General features: G+C 41.3%; 1 protein-coding gene across 2 annotated transcripts in view; it reads right to left on the bottom strand.

Moving 5' to 3' along the window:
- GRIK2 (glutamate receptor, ionotropic, kainate 2) overlaps positions 1-23,089 on the bottom strand; it is a 918,110-nt gene that overhangs the window by 68,242 nt on the left and 826,779 nt on the right. For both annotated transcript variants that reach the window (XM_015418620.1, XM_015418619.1), the window contains exon 14: positions 14,789-15,014. In XM_015418620.1, the coding sequence (XP_015274106.1) occupies positions 14,789-15,014 (226 nt within the window). The remainder of the gene's footprint in view (positions 1-14,788; positions 15,015-23,089) is intronic.

The raw sequence follows: 23,089 nt of genomic DNA, 5'->3' as shown, positions 1-23,089 counted from the left end.
CTGCTATGTGTATGCTATGTGTCAATCAGCACTTAGAAGTTAAAATCAAGAACTGGAAGGAAAGAAAAAAATGTTCCAAGCATTTGAAAAGGGGACAGAGTTAATTCATTTTTGTTTATAAAGCAAAGTAGCTCTACCCTTCCCTTTTGTATTCTATTTTCTAGTTATAACTATTGAGATTGGTCAATATTCTAAGTCATCACTGTAAAAAACAATAATGCCAGCAGTGGGATGCAAGTTACCCCCAAAAGTACTTAATCCCAAAATATCCAAATTGTTGTCTCCCCCCACACCTCCGCTGAACACATTCTGCCTTTATGATTTCACTAGCAGTAAAGCCCGTTGTGAAAGCAATACAACGAAATCTAGAAAGAGGCTCTGTGGCAGTGCTCTGGCTTTGGCAAACAGTGTCAATTTGCTGTGGTGACCTCAGCAGAGTATAATGACAGAGTCCACTGTTTTCTCCAGAGGAACTGATCTCTGCTACCTGAAGAGCAGTTGTAATTGTGAGTGATCTGTAGCCCTCACCTGGAGATTGGCAGCAATTGTTACCCAGGACAAAATGGCTGGTTTGGAGGGTGTAGTCTATGGCATTCTACCTGTCTGAGGTCCCACCCCTCCGCAAACCCCACCCTCTCCAGGCTCCACCCCTCAAATCCCCAGGAATTTGTCAGCATGTAGTTGGCAACCCCATCTCCTTCCCAGCTAACCATCAACCTACCATTATCTGCCCCTTTGACTTCAGCTGACTTCTGCCCTCCCTTCTGCAGAGCAGTTGTAATTCTGAGTGCTCTCCAGCCCTCACCTGGAGATTGGCAACAATGGTTCCCTATGAGGGACTGACTGGTTTGGAGGGTGGGGTCTATGGCATTGTACCTGTCTGAGGTCCCACCCCTCCTCAAACCTCACCCTCTTCAGGCTCCATCCCTCAAATCTCCAGGAATTTCCCATCTGGAGTTGGCAACCCTATCAGGACTGGCTCCAATGTGTTTTCTCCCAAAGGCTAAAGTAGGTGTTGCGGGGAGGGGGGTGAGTTTGAGGTGTGGAATGCAGTGAAGTCCAATCAGCTTCCATATGCAAAAGACCTTGAAGGTTCCATATGCAACTGACATTCCAACTGCCTTGCGGGGAGGGGGGTGAGTTTGAGGTGTGGAATGCAGTGAAGTCCAATCAGCTTCCATATGCAAAAGACCTTGAAGGTTCCATATGCAACTGACATTCCAACTGCCTTGCGGGGAGGGGGGTGAGTTTGAGGTGTGGAATGCAGTGAAGTCCAATCAGCTTCCATATGCAAAAGACCTTGAAGGTTCCATATGCAACTGACATTCCAACTGCCTTGCGGGGAGGGGGGTGAGTTTGAGGTGTGGAATGCAGTGAAGTCCAATCAGCTTCCATATGCAAAAGACCTTGAAGGTTCCATATGCAACTGACATTCCAACTGCCTTGCGGGGAGGGGGGTGAGTTTGAGGTGTGGAATGCAGTGAAGTCCAATCAGCTTCCATATGCAAAAGACCTTGAAGGTTCCATATGCAACTGACATTCCAACTGCCTTGCGGGGAGGGGGGTGAGTTTGAGGTGTGGAATGCAGTGAAGTCCAATCAGCTTCCATATGCAAAAGACCTTGAAGGTTCCATATGCAACTGACATTCCAACTGCCTTGCGGGGAGGGGGGTGAGTTTGAGGTGTGGAATGCAGTGAAGTCCAATCAGCTTCCATATGCAAAAGACCTTGAAGGTTCCATATGCAACTGACATTCCAACTGCCTTGCGGGGAGGGGGGTGAGTTTGAGGTGTGGAATGCAGTGAAGTCCAATCAGCTTCCATATGCAAAAGACCTTGAAGGTTCCATATGCAACTGACATTCCAACTGCCTTGCAGGGGGGGGGGAGTTTGAGGTGTGGAATGGAGTGAAGTCCAATCAGCTTCCATATGCAAAAGACCTTGAAAGGCTGGGCGGGACTGCACAAAGCAGCCAGTCAACCCAGCCAGTGTCTTCTGAGTGGCAGTTCTTCCGGCCAAACACTAAAGGCGGGCATTTTCGAATGTTGGTCCCCACTACTGCTTTATTATAAGGGAGAGATTCTTCAGCCAACTAAGTTCAAGATGAACCAGTGAGCAAGTATGTGAAATGCTTTTGTACGCACACACTGGAATGGATTTGGAAATAGCAGCTATGGCTTTCACAAGTTTGAAACAACCCTCAGAAGTGACTTTGGGGGAACCTGCAGGAGACTACAGTGGGAAAGGGAAGGTGGGGAAAATGTATTATGTGAGTAGAGTTTTACTTATGGTTCTTTAGCTTGAACTCACTATCTAAATTGTGCACGTGGACAGGGACCCATTCATTTAATTGTGTGCAGCTCCTAATATAGCTGTACACTATATGTACACACACACACATATACTGAGAGACAGCACAATACAAACTGAATATAAAATTATTATATTAAAGTTATCCTGATCCAAGAGAAATGGTACTAATTATGTAATGATGGCAGTTGGTAGCCTTTTGACAAGAACAGGATAAGAATATCTGTGAATCATGATTTGTGATGTTTAGATTTCCCTACACTCGGATTTTAATTCTTGGGTTATTCCTGGATTAATGGCTACTTCTGAAATCCAGATGGGTAATAGTGGCTGTCCACCATGCATTTAAGACTTGAAAGCTGCAACCCTTTCTACAAAAAGCGGTTAAAATTATCATGGGTGCTTTTGCAGACTTGATGCAAGAAAAACTTGAGGTTGGCTTTTAATTACTGTCTGGAAAAGTCTGCTAGTGAAGAACACATTGGGTTCCTTTCTGATAGGGGTAGGGCACTCATACAGTAAAACTGATCATGCTTTCCATTGACTTCCAACTGTCATCCAGGCATACTATAAAAAGTGCTTTTCACATTGGATACAGCCCTAACCTATGTTCTGTCATGAACCTGACAATACTATTCCAACTGTCAAGTCAGGATCATTGGACAGATAGATAAATATTCTCTTCAATTACCTGAAAATCACTATTTTCTCCTAGAATTATTTCAAATTTTGAACCATAGCATCCTTCAGATGTATTTAAGATGAAATGCTTTAAGCATGCCCAGTTCTTTTTTAAAAAAAAAAGTTTGTGCTTTGAATAGGTGACTATAGTGCCATGCTACAAATTGTTTTTGGAATGTATCTCTTTTAAGGGTGAACAGGTTTGCCATCTCACATAGGAGCAGGCGTCTTTTGGAGAAAGCAAAAGGCTGTTGGGTGCACAAAAGCAGTTGCATATATCTTCAGGCCTGCTGAAATTAAGTGGGGAGAATGGTTAGACCTATTCCTTTTTAGCAGATTTCAACTGGATTTTAACCAAGTATCTTACATATGTTTTAAGACTGTTTTTATTTCTTCAGGCTGGGGACAGTTATGAGTTATTCTCAGTGTAAAAGCCTACTTTTCAAATTATCTCCGATGACTTTCCCAAAAGATTTAGAGGGTTGTCTTTGGCTAGTCATTTCTACATAAGAAAGAACAGACAACAGATAATTAAAGCTAGTTTTCTTGATAAACAAGGGAGAGCACTCTTGAAAAGGCAAAGCTGGCACTGTGAAAAGCTGAATCATAAAATCATAAGGTTTCAAATCACTCCCCAGAGGTAAAATTACAAGAAATGCACACTGGGTAGCCTAAACAGTTTATTATTGGCCACTGCGTAGCAATTAAATATTACACTGTATTACACAGTGGGTTAAAGCCTCCATGAAGTGGGGGCTCCTCACACAAAGGTAGAACCAGCAGCATTGTAATGCACTCATTAATGGCTTAGATAAATATAAATAATTCATGAAGTCATATTCCTTGCAGAGGTAGGAAGCAGCAGATCATAAATTATTGCCTGAAACCACTTTTCTGCTGTGAAGCCTTTAATTTAAGGGAGCGGAGTATGAAATACCTCTTTCTAGATGCTACGTCCGATGAAATAATATGAGCATGGCTGTCTTCAAAATAAGTTTATTTCATGCAGCATTTTAATCCTGCACTTTTCAGATGACTGGATTTTTCCCCCAAAAAAGGAAGAATATGTCCTCAAAGAACAGCAATAATAATGTGAAAAGTAGTGGAGTTCCAGGCGTAGCATAGTGAAATCAGCTCTCATTTATTAATTGCATTGGAACGATAAAGGATAACTTAGCCGGTGTGAGGCCATCTTATATTGGTGCACACACTCACATCCAACACACCCCCAATTCCCATGATAGGTTCTATATACAGGGCCCCGGTAACGATAGGTTCTCTTCAGGTTCCTAGCGCTCTCATTGGCACTATTGTTCTAAACCAGAAGTTCTGTGAGTCCAGTAGACTGCATGGCTGGGCACACATAGTCGCAGTCATCTTAATACATAACATAATGTCTGAAAAGAAGTTCTGAGGCCTGCAAGTGAGAAATGCAGACAAGAGTTTCATGCAAGGAAGCTAATCTCAGGGTGCGTTCAGATGGCTCTTTAGATCCACGTGAAGCACGGGTGCCTCATAGATTTAAATGTAATGTCCAGACATCAACATCTGGGAAATGTCCATCTTCCGTGAGCATTCCATTTTGCTGTATCTTGGAGCCATACGAAAAAGATACTACTTTAAATCTGGAGTTTTCGGTTCTGACGGGCCACTTGTGGACTTTCTCCGTCTGATTGTTCCAGCATGCAATTAAAAATGGCACCCGTTCGGGATGGTCTGATGTCAGGTGCCATTTTTTAAAAAAAATATTGATTCTGCCCATGTGCGGATAAACAAGGCCGCAATGTCATGCCTATGTGCATGTGCAAAAATCTTTAAAAAAACCCCACCACGCATGCCTCCTTCAATGGACGTCATCTAGACAATCCACAGCGGAAGCAACGTGCGGTAAGGCGATTCCCCCGGGGGATGTCTGGTCGTAGGAGGATGGATTAAAAAGATCGGGATCAAATTTGAGCCGGCATAATGGTGGGATTAGCTGTCTGTCTGAATGCACCCTAAGCTATATGTCAAAGGCACACAAGCTACTGTCCACTTTGGCTGTCTAATGAAGTTTAGAACTTTTCTGTTGTAGTATATTTGGCAATTAATGAGAATTTCTCTTAAAGATGTAGTAAACAAAATCAGAAAGAAAATGTTGGCATGCTGCAATGAAAGTTCATCCTTGTCCATACCACACTAGACAACGTAAGATAATTCTGTAAAATAGAATTCCGAGGCACATGCGATATGAAAGCCTCAAGGGTTTTCTCTAAACTTTGAACTTCCATGAGCATGTTGATTTTGGAGGTTCATGGCCACTGTATCTCTGCTGGAAGACTGTGTGTTTTACTCCTGTTGGTTTTCTTTTAACATATACTGCAGAACTAGCAACAAACAATACAGCACACAGTCTAATATAGTCAGGAACAGCAAAACAACTGTGAGCTGAAATACCCGCAAGTATAAATGTACAAAAAGATACTTCAATAAAGTGAAAAGCAGCATATAATTAGCAATATCAATAACAAATATTACATATGGGAATGAAAAATCCACAGAATCCATGGAGGGAAACAGTCAAGTCCAGAGAAGATATCCAACACTTTTCCTAGGTCAGGTGCCATTTTTTCAGACTCCTGGTCCTTCCTCAGGAACAAAGAACTATAGAAGTACAAAATTGTAAAAGTATAAAATACAGCAATGCTTTATAACAATATAGCTTCAGCTCACAGTTTTGCTGTTCCTGGCTATATTAGACTGTGTGCTGTATTGTTTGTTGCTTGTTGTTACTATGGCCTGCTTTTATGTAAGTTCTTCTTGTGCTCAGCCAGTTTTTGATAAATTTGTAACTTAGTATTTTAGACTTTTGGAGTACCACATGTCCTACAATGGATAATATGGTAGCCAATGTCTGTAATTATAGAATGTAGAGAGTTACTACTCCAGTTTCATTAATTAGTCATGAATATAGAATACTTTAGTAATTCAGAAGAGTCTTTGGAACTCTTCTACTATTAGGATTTTACTATGAATGAATTTATTGGATTGGCACCTTTAAGATCTACTATTGCAGTGCCTTTAGGATAGCAGTGCAGCTGTTATTGACTTTTACATACACATTATACTTAGGAATTTGAGGCATATCAGGCCCTGGCTACATAAACAACCCTGTAGGGTGCACATTAAAATTTTGGAGACCTATCCCATATCAAGGTTGGAATGTTCCACCACACACATATATATTACTTAGGAAATTTGAGGCATTTGGTCCTGTTCACTTAGGAACAACCCTGTGAGGTGCATATTAACATTTAGGAGACCTGCCCCAAATTAGGGATGGAATGTTCCACCTGGAGTTGGCAACCCCTAGTACTTTAGTATTTTTACAATAAGAGGTTCTATAACTTTAAAACTAATCAGGATACTTTCAGCTGCAATCAATGTGGCTTCATAAAGCTGTCCCAGTAGGCCGGATACTTTGAGGCATGTTTGGTCCTGTTCACGTAGAAACAACCCTAGAGATGCATATTAAAACTTAGGAGACCTAGCCCATAAGTGAGTATATACTGGTGGCTTTGTGGTCCATATATTATGCTATGTATTTATATTCTTTATTCTAAGGAGTTACTCTCTTTTACAGAGAAGTTGAATAGCATCATCCTGTTTAGAAACTGGTATGAGACTTCCTATGTTGGTAAGATACATGAGACTCTGTGTAACAGTGATTATATATTGTTTTTAAGCATCATTGTTTAAAAGCTATATTGTTATAAAGCATTGCTGTATTTTATACTTTTACAATTTTGTACTTCTATAGTTCTTTGTTCCTGAGGAAGGACCAGGAGTCTGAAACACTATAAACTACCTAGGAAAAGTGTTAGATATCTTCTCTGGACTTGACTGTTTCCCTCCATGGATTCTGTGGATTTTTCATTCCCATATGTAATATTTGTTATTGATATTGCTAATTATATGCTGCTTTTCACTTTATTGAAGTCTCTTTTTGTACATTTATACTTGCGGGTATTTCAGCTCACAGTTGTTTTGCTGTTCCTGGCTATATACTGCACAACTTTCAAAAGTCTTGACAGCTCTTCCCACGATTGTATATGTTATGATATATAGCAACATTTTTGACAGGGCTAAATTCCTATTCACAAGAAAGGGAAGAGAAGGGGAAGACTTCTATTTCAAAGATGGTTACAGTTAATCTGCTGGTATAAGTGAAGAGAACATTTGCTTTTCCTCTCTAGCCAGCCTACCCACTGGCTGGGACTCTAACCCTGAGATTAAGGAACATCAAAGTATATCTAGTTCCGTGGGCGCTATATGATTGCCACTGTGGCAGTTGTAAAGGCAGGAGACCTTTTATAAACCTAGGCTTTTTTCAAGTCCTAGAGGAGGATCAAATCAATTGGAAGATTATTAGACACTCCTACCATATGTATTCAATAAAACAGTGCTCACCACCTACCAGATCTAGGTAATCAGGGCAGTACTAGCCACTTGGTGCCAAGAGAAACTGTATGGTAGCTGGCAATACAGATTGCTTCATTGCAAAGGTGCAACCATTTCAATGGCATTTCATGAGATCATCCTGGGTGACATAAGTAGGCTTTGAGATAGAATTAAGCATTAAGTATGACTATAGTTAATTCATTTCAGTCCTATTAATATCCACTGAATGTGAACAAGAGGGACATACTGAATAACTATTTGTTGTTGGCACTACATATTGATGAGTACTTTTGTTTCCCACTGTATATAAACGTTAAGTTACAGTGATAAGGGGGGCGGAGCAACAGTGGAGCTGTGCAGTCGCATCCAACACTGCCTCTGTGCCGAGCTCCTACAAAAGTACTAAAAAAAACCCCAGACTACAATTTAAACATTATAGCCCTACCAAAACTATGGGGGAAACCAAGGGACCAAAAGAATCCCTCCAAACCGATGCCTAGAGCACTGCAAGAAAACCAAGACTCTTCCGACGGAGACTCTTCCCCCCCCCATTTGGAAATGAAGGAAGAAGAAGCCCGGGCAATTAAAAAGAAAAGAAAAGATTATTTAACTAAAAATCATTTACAGGAGATACTTACAGACTTAAAACAAGACTTAAAAGAAGAGATAAGAAACAGCATCACTCCTATTCTGAATAAATTGGATGAAGTTAACAAAAAGTTACTGAATACACAGGCGAAGGCAGAGACAGTGGTTACTGGTATGCAAAAGAACTCTAAAGAAATAGCTGAACTGAAAACTTTTGAAGGATGGGCGAAAAGTAAGCTAATGCTGTTAGAAATTAAATAATGGGAAACTAAAGTAAAATTTCGTGGAATTTCCCTGAACTTTGATTTAAACAAGGACCTTACTGCCACTTTAAATGAGTGGCTAGAGGGAATTATACAGCTTCCAGGGCCAGTGGTAAACAATGCCTACTGTTTAAACCCTCCCTGAATGGATTCACCAGCATTGATACCGGATATATAGGCAGAACTCAAGGATACAAAGATTAAGCGGCACCTTTTGGAAATTGCTAGGAAGAATAGAGGTCTGAAGCTCGACATCTTGGTTCAGCTGTATCCAGATATTCCCTCTGAAATATTAAATGGCAGGAAAAATATGTGCCCAATTGCACAAAAGCTCGCAGAGAGGAACTATAGGTACTGTTGGCTTTTACTTGGCCATATATTGGTTACACACCGAGGATGCATATACACAGCTCATGATTTAACAACTGGTGAGGAGCTTCTGAAGGTGTTGGAATCGGACTCAGGCTAAGAAGCTAAGAATCGGTAACCAGAAGAAGAGGAAGGTACCATAAGACTGTAAAGAAATACATTGGAGGAGATTGTAGTCCCAGAGCTTTTTCTTTTCCCCTTTATCTTTTCCCCTAGAAAAGTAGCCGGGAATATAAAGTGCAGAGGAGCACATGAAAAGGGCTAATGGGGCACCCCCACCCACCTCCCCAGTGGGCAAGACCCACACTATGAGTCTTCTTCGGAACTGCACCAGAATCCCAGTGGGAGAGAACGCTGATTAGAAGAGCACCAGTTGAAGAAGAAGAACACAATGATAGGAAAAGATACTAAGATAGCAGAGTAATGAAATGGTGCAATTTTTTTCTATTTTTTTCATTTTATCTAATAAATTTGGAAACAAAATATGTACAGAATATATAGTTTTAAGCATAAGGAGATCTAAAAAAACATTACTCAAATAGTTATAAGGAAAATAATGGGAAATAGGATTCATAAAGCATTAGTGCTGGAGTAATTTTGAAAGGCAGAAATATTTATTCAGGCACACCAATGTCTATCAGACTCAATTAATGAATATTATATACAAATGAGGTAGAAGCAGAATTGAGTTGGCAAGTTGTAGTAAACCATTATTAAAGAATGTTAAATTTATTTCTTTTTGTTGTAAAAAAAAGCTTGTAATTAATTTGAAAGATTTGAAATTAATAAAAAAATATGTTTAAAAAAAGGTTACAGTGATAAAATTACACACCCAAACAGGCTGTCTTTTCAGCTGTGGTACAAGATAACTACCCCTAAACATCCATCAAGCAACATGTGCAAATAGCACTGTGGACTGCTACCTGCATCTCTGACTATCTGGGTCATCATTCCCCCCGCCCTTTAATTAAGTAAGAAAATCAGTTTTCTGGGCATGCAGCTCTGAGTTACAATAGGTTTTATCGTTCTAGCCACACTTGCTTTCTTTAGCCATTTCTTTCCCTCAAGGTTGGTTCTTTGATTCTTCCTCAATTCTCTTTAATAAACTTATACTTGTACTCTGCAGACACCTCTGTGGCCCATCCCTCGGGACACCCAACAACTCACTGACTTGCATTGGCCTTCGATTTGTACTCAGACTATGTTGCACTGTATAGAATCCAGCCCAATATTTCCTCTAATTTTTTTAAAGCCATAATTTTCAGTACTTTTTTTTCCATGCAGATTTTCAGCTTAAAGTGCTTAATGGGTAGTTTTTCCTGATCGTTAGCTTTTATGAGAAAATAAATGCTGTATCATGAAAGACAAGCATGGAGAAGCCTTTCAGAGGTCAAAGAACCCTTGGAAATTTTCCTGGAATTGCTGCATGTTGAACTGCAGCATTCAATGTTTCTTTAGGGAAGAAGGCCTTGGCCATTGCATGCCATGTAAGAACTGAGGCTGACCATTGTCATATAGGCATACCAATCTCTGATTTGTTTCAAAATATCCAACAGTTGGAAATTAGAGAATTCTGTTCCTGGAGCACACAAACCATGCCTCTTCAAATCAACCATTATGCTTCGTAACCGCTACTTCACAACTGAAATAACTTTTGTTTGGTAAGCTCTCTCAGTTTTGTGTAATACACTGTGCATCTGTTCTACTATCCATCTTGTTAAGATGTGTGTCAAAATACAACACCTTTATTGGCATAAAAAGATGTGTGTCGAGAACAATGATAGCAACTGTTATTCAAGCACACTGAATAATAAATTCAATATTTCATTCATAAATCAAAGACTTCTAAGTCTTTAGATCACCAGTGTAACTATCTTTTTCTTGCATTAAAGATAAGTATAATTTCTAATAACATGAACTATGATCAGTGGTTATTTCGAGTAGACAGTAATTTATCTTTTTATATTGTATTACAGGTAACATTTTCTGGTTGATTGACAGTTGCTTTCCTATAGGGAGCTCTAAATCCATCTTAAACAGTATTCCATTCAATTACAGCCCTACTGTTTAACAGCATGTGCCACATAGTTCAAAATAATCTTTTCCCATATTCAGGTAGCAAGTTTGCATAACAGTTGGCAATACATGAATTTATATATATTTCTGGCATATTGTTACATACCATTTTTGTAACCTGTCAGAACATTAGATAACCAAGAGTATATAATATAGTTGCTGTTGTGTTTTTAATAATGAGATGGGAGAAGAATTTAGAAGTACTCTATACAAACTCTGAGATTTAGATCAGTGTGTTCAAATTGGGGCACAAGAAACCCCAAGTGTCCATGATGTTACTCCAGGAGATTCACAAGTCCTTTGTAAGGACCAAGGAAGAGCCCCTTTTCATTCACACAGCTACTGTTAAGGTGGAACTTCCTCAGTTTTTGTTAGGAATATGGGCAGATGTTCTCTGTTTCAGGAACAGCAAATTAAATCAGCTTACCCATTTTCCAGAGGATGGGAGTTTGTAGAGCTGCTGCTGCTTCATAGTTTCCATCACATCACATCACTGGCCAGAAAATGCACTGAATAAATCAGCCCAATATCATCAGATCTTGGAAGCTAAGCAGGATCAGCCCTGGTCAGTATTTCGATGGGAGACCACCAAGGAATACCAGGTTCAGTATGCAGAGGCAGGTAATGGAAAACCACCTGAATATATCTTGCCTTGAAACCATATGTCGGCTTGGACTTGCCAGCAAGCAAGCAAGCAAACAAACAAGGAAACTAAGGAATTCTAATCAGATGAGTGGCAGTGAGGAAGTACAATCTATATACTAATACTGAACTGGCCCCGTGCGTGCGGATATCTAAATCCGCGCTCCGGGGCCACCTGGGGGGCAGGGAGAGGTTTGTGCACACGTGGGGCGGTCCCCCAAAAACTAACAGAGCATTTCCTGTGCATGCGCAGGAAACGCTCTGCCGCCAGTGTCGCCGCCGCCGCCGCCTCGGAGTCGGCCGGGCCGAGGGTGGGTGAGGGGGGGAACAGCCGGCCTCACCGCCGGCCTCGCTTGGGAGGGGGGAAGCAGCCGGCCTCACCGCTCGGGCTCACTGCCGCCGCCTCGGAGCCAGCCAGCCATCTGGGGCGAGGGCGGGTGCGGGCGGCCACGAGTCCCGGGCAGCTGCAAGCCGCTGGCCCTCGCTTGGGGGGGAGGAGCGGGGGGGAGGACACAGAGGAACCGGCAGGATGGAGGGCGGGAGAGCTTACCTGCTCCTGCTGGTTCCTCCTCCGTCAGCTCAGTTTGAAGCTCCCCCCCCCCCGCAAGTTTCGCGGGTCTTCTTTCTTGTCTGGTATAATCACCAGTGACTTCATGTATAAAACTGAACTAATATTCACTCTGCTTTTCAATGCAAAAGAATTCTCCATAGAAACAGAGACTCATGAATCTTCATCAATAGAAAATAGTAGCCAGTGGTGGTTTTCAATGGAATATTAATACCTCATGTTTTTTGTGTTGCCAGTATTTTGCGTCTATCTATGAACAGCCCTGACATTTTTTCAAGGCTCCCTCCAGCTCCTGTTCTGCTAATAGCTGACTAGAATTCATTAACCAACTTGGATGCCCTTGCTGTCTACAGTGGGAGAGTCCCTTCCAATCAAGGAGTAAGACTAGTCGGAACTTGGGCTAAGGTCTTTCAGGGTGTGGCCCTATAGATTTACTTTTCAAAGCCCAACCTTGTAGACCAGGCATGTCCAACTTCGAACAGGTAGTGATCTATTTTTTCCAGCCAAAAGTGCCAGTGATCTACCACCATGAAAATAAAGTTTCAAATTAGTTTCAAATTAGATTTTAACCCACTAAAGTTGGGTTCCACCGTGGGGCCCCCCCCCATTTATAATGCACCTTCTGTTATTTACTGGTAAGCAAAATAAGCAAAAACAGAACAGAGAGAGGAAGATCCAGAAAGAACTGCAAACATTTTTTACCACCAAACAATCATCAAACAAACCCAAACATCTGTCCAGCAAACCAGGAGACCAAGTGGGGCTGGTAATCTACCTCTGACCCCTCCACGATCTACTGGTAGATCGCGATCTACCTGTTGGACATACCTGTTGTAGACCATGTACCAACAAAACATTTTATTTAGACTTATTTTTATGAAGCAGCTATATGTAGTTCTCTGTATTTTTCTTGGAGTCACTAAAAGATGATGCACAATTTGAAGGGGGCTTGTCTGGCATATGTCAGCACTGGTGAGAAAGGAAAAGAGAGCTTGGGGTCCTCAAAAGTGTTAACAATTTTTTGAGCAAAATGTTGTTAAAGATTGAGAAATGTTGTTTTAATGAGCCAGTTCCATATTATGTCCAAAAGATTAGGTTTATTAGTATATGCAGTCTCTCCCAGTAATGGTCAGATGTGCATACAAAAGAGGCAAATCAAGCAAAGTTAGGGTTGCCAGCCCCCAGGTAGGAGGAGAGGATCCTCTGATTTTGCAGGCTCCTGCCTTCCACCTACCACATCGCTGGCAGGGGGAGCCCTGCCCCCAACAGCCCCGCCCCAGCACAATAGAGTTTTGCCAAAAATGCCAGAGTGTCACCACATGATGTCCCCAACATGATGACATCACTTCTGGGTGATGTCATCACATCGGGGACGTTGCGAGTGGTGACATCAGCCCACCTCCCCACTCCCAGAAATCTCCCTCCCACCCACCCCTGTTGGCGAGAGACTAGGAACTGGCAACCATAAGCAAAGTGCAATCTTTATCTTCTATCAATATTTATTGGGCCTTAAGTCATCAACTGAGAAGATACAAAGTATTCTGTAGGCATGTAAGAATCAGCCTCCAAATGCATGATCACAAGTGTCTGTGTGAAAGGCTAGATAATGTAAGAGGTGCCAGCATCCTATGTCACACAATGGGTAACTGGCTGCCTTGGATGGCCAACAAAGGCATAAAGGTCAAGGCCTTCCCCTGGCATTGACTCTTTGCACTGGTTTTCAGAAGTTTATTGCCTCTAGACAAGGAAGATCCAATCAGCTAGGGTTGCCAGCTCCAGGCTGGGAAGTTCCTGGAGACTGGGGGTTGGAACTTGGGGAGGGTGGGGTTAGGGGAGGTAAGGGACCTCAATGGGGTGCAATGCCAGTGTACAAAAAAGCCCTTTCCCCAGTGTTACTGATCTCTGTAGTCTGGAGATCCATTGTAATTCTGGGAGATCTCTAGTACCCCACTGGAGACTGGCAACCATACATTTAGCTCATGTGTAAAAGAGGTGGAATGAAATAAGGAATACCACACATAAGCAAGATGGAACGAACACCCTGAGAATGCAGTGTACCAAGCACAGTGTTGTAAAAGACGTAAAAGGAAACAAAGCACTCAATCCATGTCCAAACAGAAAACAGAAAACTTAAAACAGTGGTAGGAGGATATAATTTTCTGAATGCAAGTAACAGTCTCCAAAAGAGGGACATGCTTCTAACCAAGAAAGAAAACAACCTTATAGGTTAATTCATTCACTTATTTAAATTTCTTTCCCACATCATTCCTACAGATCGAAGTACATTGCGTAACTTAACTATGTCCTCCAAAATACAGCCCAGAAAAGAGATTTTGGAAGATAATCCAACAAAACCCTAGTCATGTCATCAGCATCCAGGTGCTTTACAACTGCAGAACAGCCAGTAAGAATTGTTCTGTTTGCTCTCAGTTCTTGATACATAGACCTTTCCTATGTAACAGCTGCATAGTCAGTGAGTCAGTCAGACTGATACCCTTTATAAGATCGTGTTTCTTTTCAAGCCAACTATTTTCCCCGTATGAAACCCATCATAGGCCCCAGGAGCGCATGCTAGGGCCTCACAATTTATATATATTCAAATACTGCAAAACTCCACTACACACACATTTTATTAGCACAAAATTATGTTTGTTCAGCTTCAGAATAGTAATGATTATTTTAAATTTATAGTTCATGCTTCACATATACCAACTCAGTAAAGACATTAACCTGTATAAAATAATAGCAAGCAACTACTGGTACACAGAGTTAATATCAAACACTGGAGTATTGTTTGTGCTATTACCACAGGTGAGATTAATGAATACAGACCAAATAGGCATACAACTTACCCATAGGCGTTCCGACACCATAACCTTTTGAGTCTATCAGGCCGCCAATCTGAGTCAGGTTGCAGTTCCGCTGTGTGACAAACTCAATGGTAGTTGACTCCATTAGGAAAGAATAATCAGAGGTGAGGACACGCTGGATACCTTCTTCATTACTTTTGACAAGCACTGACTGCCTTCTGCTATTCATAAAGGCCCACATTTTTTCATACGTGGCGATTTTTGATTTCTGAAACAGAAATTGCAATGTCAATAAGGACAATTGGTATGGTTAAACCATGACAAAGCATTCCATTTTAAAAAATAATTACTTTGAGACACATTTCACCATAGAATGAGAGTGCAACCTTTTATTGGAGCAGGTAGAACACATCTGCATTATCAGTTTATATTTAATAAAACTGGTTCAGCTCGCCTGTCTTGTCTACCATGGCTCCAAACAAAGCTCCCTCCATAGCTGAAGCTCATTTGTTATAGATCTATCACAGGGCTATGTATCTCAGATTCCTTGAGGGAAAGTCAATGGAAACTAAGACTTAGACATATTTATTTATTTATATTTTATTTATTTATTTATTTATTTATTACATTTATACCCCACCCTACCCCGTGAGCGGGCTCAGAGAGGCTTACATAACTGGTCTATAGATGACCGTACAGTCACATAAAAACAATTTAAAATTCAATACAATAAAATAAAACAAGTCCTCATAAAGTGCTAGTGCTAATACATTGAATGCATAAGATGGCGTGCTGAAATTACCATACAACCAGACAGTTTTGCTCAATGATCTTCCGGAGCACAGTGGTAGCGGCCAGATGTTAGTACTACGGGCCGGCTCGTTGGTGGTTGGGGGTGGCGGCTCCTAGTTGAAAGCCTGGTGGAAGAACTCTGTCTTGCAGGCCCTGCGGAACTGCATAAGATCCTGCAGGGCCCTGATCTCCTCCGGGAGCTCATTCCACCAGTATGGAGCCGCCACCGAAAAGGCCATGGCCCTAGAAGTGGCAAATAGTGCAAACATTGTTCTAATTATTAATGTAGTTGACACAAGCTTTTCTATTTCAGCTTCATTATCAGGTTTAAGGAGCTAGAACAAATATCGGTAGTTGTTTAATGGCTAGATCTCTAGCCCTACAACATGGTGTAAGAGGAAATGCTGAGACTCAAACAATGTTAATTCAGTTGCAAACATATACTCCTCAGTGCATATACAACATATAGAACTGCTTCATACTGGTTTCTCTAGTTAAGTTCCATCTATTCAAATCAGTAGCAACTCTCTGGGGTTTAGGCAAAATCTTTCCCAGCTCTGGCTATCTGAGATTTTTAACCTAATATGTTGGTGATTGCAATTGTTGCTGGTAAATTTTTAAAGAAGTGTAGTAGTCTAGTCAAAACCACTGGAATATAATGAAAATATCTGACAGCACTGTAATTTGTTATAGATCTTTCACAGGGCTATGTATCTCAGATTCCTTGAGGGAAAGTCAATGGAAACTAAGACATATTTATTTATTTATATTTTATTTATTTATTTATTTATTTATTACATTTATACCCCACCCTACCCCGTGAGCGGGCTCAGAGCGGCTTACATAACTGGTCTATCTATAACAAAATAAGGTGATAAAGCCGCCCTGAGCCCGCATTGCGGTGAGGGCGGGGTATAAATTGAATTAAATAAATAAATAAAATTTCAGTCATTGCTTGTTATTAATTCAAGGACAAAATTTCCTTCAAAAGCCAGATTGGTGTAGTGGTTAGGAGTGTGGATTCTAATCTGTGACAACTGGGTTTGATTCCCCACTCCTCCACATGCAGCTGCTGGTGTAACCTTGGGTCAGTCACAGTTCTCTCAGAGCTGTCCTCTCAAGAGCAGTTCTCGAAAGAGCTCTCTCAGCCCCACCTACCTCACAGGATGTCTGTTGTGGGGAGGGGAGGGGAAAGGAGACAGTAAACCGCTCTGAGACTCTTTTGGGTAGTGAAGGGTGGGGTATAAATTCAATCTTTTCTTCTTCTTCTAATGGATAACATCCTCTGTTTGACGTTCTAAGCACATATTTGCGTTATCACTTTATATGGTTATTCTCTCTTACTCAAGAAGGCAAAAGGTAGTAATGCTCCAGGCAACTGGGCTTTCATAATTGGCTGGGGGTGGCCTGGGTTAAGAACAAGCCAGTTGTGACAGATCAGATGGAAGACTTCTTGCCTTCAGTCCATCCAGAGATATAAAAAGGGAAAGGTGAAGGCAGGCCAGTTAATAGGCAACTTCGTCAGGCTCTATTGAGCTGGTCTATTCACTGGGCACAAAACCCTCCATCTAAGATAACTGACATGTCTAAAGAACCAAATGAAAGGCTATCACATAGTAGAAACTACAATGTATAAAACATGTCCAAATGTAGTCAGTACTTCTATGAAACATGACTTCTAAAAAACATTATCCAAGCATATTGGTAATGATAAAAATAACTGCTATTTGCCAATGAGCTAATCAGATTATTTTCCTTCTAAATTAGTTGGTGGTAAATTCTTGTGGTTAACCTTAGTTAATAAGCAGATATATTGCATGACAGATAACAATATGCTACAGTTTTTCTTGCTTTAGATTCCAAAGAACCGAAATGTTATCTTTGGCAGCTCAGTGCTCTTATAGACCTTTAATGCCTGTGATGACTGTATACAGATTGTAGTGAAAAGTAATTCCTTTTACAATACTAGAATGCTGCAAAATGATGCCTAATTTTCATGGTTATTTTTGAAGTGCAGAAACCTGCACTTGAAGTCTTTCTGAGAGTTGGCAGACCTCAGGGCTGGTGTACAAGTAATCTTGTTTTTTTCTTGATTTTATAATTTATAAAAGGCCTAAAATCTCAAAATAATATAGGCCCTACATGCAGGATAAACCTACTCAAGGGCAAGAATGTTAAGAAGGAAAGAGAAGGAAGGGAAAGGGGGGAAAGGGACACCTGGGAAAAGGAAAGGTACAAGGATACATGTTACAGAATAAACTTGACTCTGACTACAGTGATAGAAGAAGAGAGCTGAAAGTCAGGTTTTAGGGCACTGTAAAGGAAAAGGGATACCAGCAGGGAATAGATAAAATAATCTTGGTAATCAATGTGTTGATCTCCCTACCACCACTCAGCTGGCCAGAATGCTGACATCACTACCTGTGCACCTGGAAGTGGCATCACTATATCATTGGGGGTTGCACATGGGATTCTCTAGTATTTGGGCAAAACTCTATTGCCTGGAACATTACTACCTTTTGCCTTCTTGAGTAAGAGAGAATAACCATATAAGGTGATAATGCAAATATGTGCTTAGAACATCAAACAGAGGATGTTATCCATTAGAAGAAGAAGAAAAGATTGAATTTATCACTCAAGAGCAGTTCTCGAAAGAGAATACTTGGGGAGTATTTTCTTGTGTGCTAATGTTAACATTAAATATAACTACATCTTTAGCTCTGGGAGAGGAATTGTATATATGATTGACATTATAGACTTTTCTAAAGTTGAGTTGACTGGCATCTGTAGCTTCTGCCTCCAAGGAGGCTTAGTGGTACATGTGGGATAAAAAGGGGAACATTTATTCTGAATAAGGATAACCTAGTATCCCTGCTGAGATACAATTCAAGCCTTATTTCAATTTGCCAGGGGATTCTGCAGATCTATCATTCAAACATTTCCACTACCCAATGGTAATAAAAAATAGAATCTTATAACCATCTGCAAGAATTCGCTGAGGTGATGCCAAACCACGATATACTATTTAATGCATGAGCATTTCAATGAGAAAATGGGGGAAAGAGAGCAGTATATAATGAAACGGGAACACACACAAACAAAGGCTTACTCTGTGAGTTTAGTTCCAGAAATAAATTATGCTTGCATACATTTTATATCAGTTTTACTATATAAGAACATACACGAGAGCTACATGTGCCATGGGAGTCAAAATGATTCTATCATGCATAAGAATAGTTTTTGTCCCCACTGAACAATCTGTATTACCACTGTAACTTGGAAGAGACAGTAGTCAACTGGAACTTTAGAGGACAACAGAAGAGAACAACAGAAGGGGCTCAGTGCTCCTATCTAAAAACAACAGCAACAACCAGGGTGCTTGGTCTGCATCCCACCATGCCAACATAAGAGTCATGTTTCTATCTGTTACTTGTGAAATTCTAGCCTTCATTTTTATAGAATGAAAACATTTCCCACTATGGCAGTCGCTATGTCATGCAAGCAGCTTTTCCAAGCATTTAATCAGCTGGGTCCCATCTCTAAAACCTTAACAACCCAATGCAAGACAGAACAGCAGACTTCAGACTGTAGCACTGCACTTCACATAACAGTTAAATAACAAAAATATTAACATCTTACTTTTATTATTGATGAAAATGTTTCTATCTAGCCTTTCCTTTTCGATAGTGTGCCGGTTGTATTTGTGCTATCGCAGTAACAGGAACTAAAACTATAGATCTTGCATTCTCTTTGGCTTCACAAAGAAGAAATGTAATATTCTTTCCACATCTCTATGTACTGAGCCAGAGACTGTGGTTGCTGAACATGCTGCCTACTATTGGAACCTATGATAGAAATAGTCATGCTCTGTACATGGAATCATTTTCACTGTCTCCCAGAAGGAGATAGCACTAAACTAAGAAAATAAGCATTCTACATCATGTGCATATGATGCAGGGGTCCCCAACCTTTTTGAGCATGCAGGCACTTTTGGAATTCTGACATCAGGTGGTGGGCACAACCATACAATGACTACCGGAGGAAGTGGAGCCAGCCACAAAATGTCAGGGAGTGAGGTTACACGTAATTCTAATAGTAACTCTTCAACTTTTCAGGCAGAAGCTCTGCTTGATAGGTCACCTTTTAAAATGAACATATTTTAAGATATTTTCTTGCTTACACTGCTTACTTTCAGTGATGTGGTGCAGTGGTGGCAGCTGTTGCCAAAACAATGTTTGTAAATATCTGCAAAGCCAATCAGATCTCCAATGGCCAATCAGAAGTCCTGCTGGGCAAAAGCCCCGCCCAGTCCTTCCCCAGGCATGTACCCACAGGGGTGCCCAGGGGTGCCCAGCACCCTCCGCAAACAAACAGGCACCCTCCAAAGAAGTCAGCAGCTCCCCAATGGTGGTGGCGGTGGCGAGAAGGACTTGCATATGAGAGTGAGAGAGGGAGCCAGCCTTCTCTCTCTCCCTTCCTCCCAGATAGCTCCTGTGGCTATCTACTTGCTCACTCCCCTCCCGCCTTCTCTCACACCATAACTGGTAAGTATGGGCCACGGCCAGTGCTTTCAGGGTCCAGTGGTGTGTACATGCATCTGCCTGCCTGTGTGGCTCGAGTGGCAATGGCTGAAGCATTATACCCAGCTGAGGTATCTCCCCTCCCCAAACCTCATCCTCCCCAGGAGGTACCTTGGTGGACCCCCCAACAAAATTTTTCTGAGTATGGGGCTGTCCTTCCCATTTTCGAAAAACACTTGGCAAGCACCAGGAAAAATGTTGGTGGGCACCATACTGAGGACCTCTGGGATATAGCATGTGTACATACATAAACAAAACTTCGGGAAAATGAATAAAAGAACCATACTGATCATTGCTACTGTCCACAAAAATGGGTGGACCAAAACTGTCACAATGGAAATATGCAGAAACAAAGGAGTGGAAAGGGGCATACTCATCTGTTACACATTGTAGCAACCCATCCCAGACCCGAAGTGTATAAAGTAGGCTTGTTCATGCATAAAGGTACCACAGTGATAGAAGAAGTAGCTGTGACAATGAAATAAGGAATGTGACATCCTAAAATGAATGCAGAGCTTCTGGTCATTATCATCTCAAGGCTGATATTGATGCAGGCTGATATTAAAATGTACATTGTATTTCTATCTTCCTTTCTGCAAGGGAAGCTGATGAATTGATTTAGAGGTTTCTTTGATGAAGTGTGTTATTTTATTTTCCCAGTATCTGACCTAGCAGGAAACAGTTTGTCCCACTAGAAATAATATCTGGAAGGGAATACTTCTGGTGGCATAATTTATTACGCTTATTTTTGCTACTGTAATGCAGGAGATAATGCAGCGCAGTAAAGTGAGATACTTATGACTTGTGACATTTCATGGTGAAGAAAGGAGACAATAATGACTCTGAAACACTGAAGCCCATCCTGGCTAGCATGACAATTAGAGGTTATGGCAAATCAAAGAGTTCCAATACCTGGTGTTTCAAGATGGCAAATATCACAATGACATGCTGAGGAGAAACTGTTTTATGGCTTACTCAGCTCTCATAAATTAAAGATCACAGCAAGATAACTAGGTGTCAGGGACTGTGAATGTAAACATAATGAAAGTACTGAGTTCTGCAATTGCTGTGTGCATTTTGGAAGTTTGTAAAGGCAACATCTTTAAAACAGCTCTGCTATTTGCTATCTACAGAAATGAAAGAGACTGACTACATCCACAGTTTAATGATCGAGAAGGCATTTGCAGCACTGAATGCTACAGGGTCCTACCTGATTACAGGAGAGAAAGACAAAAATCAGACTAAAGGAAAGGAATTGCACATGATTGACAAAATGGCTCAAATAGTACACAATAGAAAAAAATTAACAAAGCAATAATGTCTGTGATTCAAACCTTTACTCTAGCAATTTACTTATTTATTTTAGCATATTTTTATCCCAGTTCTCTCTCCAAGAGCAGAAGCTCTCCCCTGATATTTCTCCAACGGTGGAGCAAAGTGGCTTACAAAAACACTAATGTAATTTAAATACATTTTGACAAATGAAACGTAGCATAAGGTGAGAAGCAGAAAACTAAACATATATAAAACATCCTGGTATAGGCTGATTTCCACAGGGCTGGCCATCAGGCCACAGGCTGTGAGCCACAGGTTAAGGGCCAAGAGCCCTGGTCAAACCCAGGCTTTACGTACCTGCAAAAGAAACCCTTAACCTACCTAGCAACCACCTTCCTACAATTCCCCCTCCGGCTGAATGAGTTCCCAGCCACACTCAGGCTTTTTAAGTACTAGGGGCTGCAGCACCTTTGGGGGGCAGGAGGGGAGAGGGGGTGCTCATTCAGAGGCCCAGTCCCCTCTCTGCTCTCCCCTAATATATGAAAGAAAATTCTATACAGGTAAAGTGTTTCACAATTAAGTGTACAGGATTCAATTTCATGAATGCATTCCCCATGTATGCCAAACTAGCTGATCAGACAGTGAAATTCCCATGAAAGTGACATCGAATGTTCTGCAATGTTCTATAAAATGTTTTATAAAAATAGGAAATTATAAAAATATAATACAATCATGTAGACACAATCAGAATGGATACAAAATATAAATTCAATATGGACCAGAAAACAAGTTTTTCCAGAATAAAGCCACCAGGCACAGAATAAATATGCAAATGAGATATTTAAAAGTGCAATCACTTGCCCAGTGGTTCTAAAGTATAGACCTAAAAACAAAAAAATGAAAAAATGGAAATAAATACAACGATATCTAGAAAGAGGCTCTGGGGGAGTGCTCTGGCTTTGGGCAAACAGTGTCATTTTGCTGTGGTGACCTCAGCAGGGTATAATGACAGAGTCCACTGTTTTCTCCAGAGGAACTGATCTCTGCTCCCTGAAGAGCAGTTGTAATTTTGAGTGATCTGTAGCCCTCACCTGGAAATTGGCAACAATTGTTACCCAGGACGAAATGGCTGGTTTGGAGGGTGGAGTCTATGGCATTCTACCTGTCTGATGTCCCACCCCTCCGCAAACCCCACCCTCTCCAGGCTCCACCCGTCAAATCCCCAGGAATTCGCCAGCCTGGAGTTGGCAACCCCATCTCCTTCACAGCTAACCATCAACCTACCATTATCTGCCCCTTTGACTTCAGCTGACTTCCGCCCTCCCTTCTGCAGAGCAATTGTAATTTTGAGTGGTCTCCAGCCCTCACCTGGAGATTGGCAACAATGGTTCCCCATGAAGGACTGAGTGGTTTGGAGGGTGGAGTCTATGGCATTGTACCTGTCTGAGGTCCCACCCCTCCTCAAACCTCACCCTCTTCAGACTCCATCCCTCAAATCTCCAGGAATTTCCCATCGGGAGTTGGCAACCCTATCAGGATTGGCCCCAATATGTTTTCTCCCAAAGGCCAAAGTAGGTGACAGGACCAAGCTTAGTTGCCTACCAACAGGCACTGAGGGGAAAGTAGGGTTGCCAGCTCTAAGGAGGGAAATACCTGGAGTTTTGGGGGTGGATTCTGTAGAGGGCAGCATTGGGGG

This window comes from Gekko japonicus, unplaced genomic scaffold, assembly GCF_001447785.1.
Source record: "Gekko japonicus isolate JY-2015 unplaced genomic scaffold, Gekko_japonicus_V1.1 scaffold464, whole genome shotgun sequence".
In the NCBI taxonomy this organism is placed as follows: domain Eukaryota; kingdom Metazoa; phylum Chordata; class Lepidosauria; order Squamata; family Gekkonidae; genus Gekko; species Gekko japonicus.
This window is presented reverse-complemented; position numbering and strand designations above follow the sequence as displayed.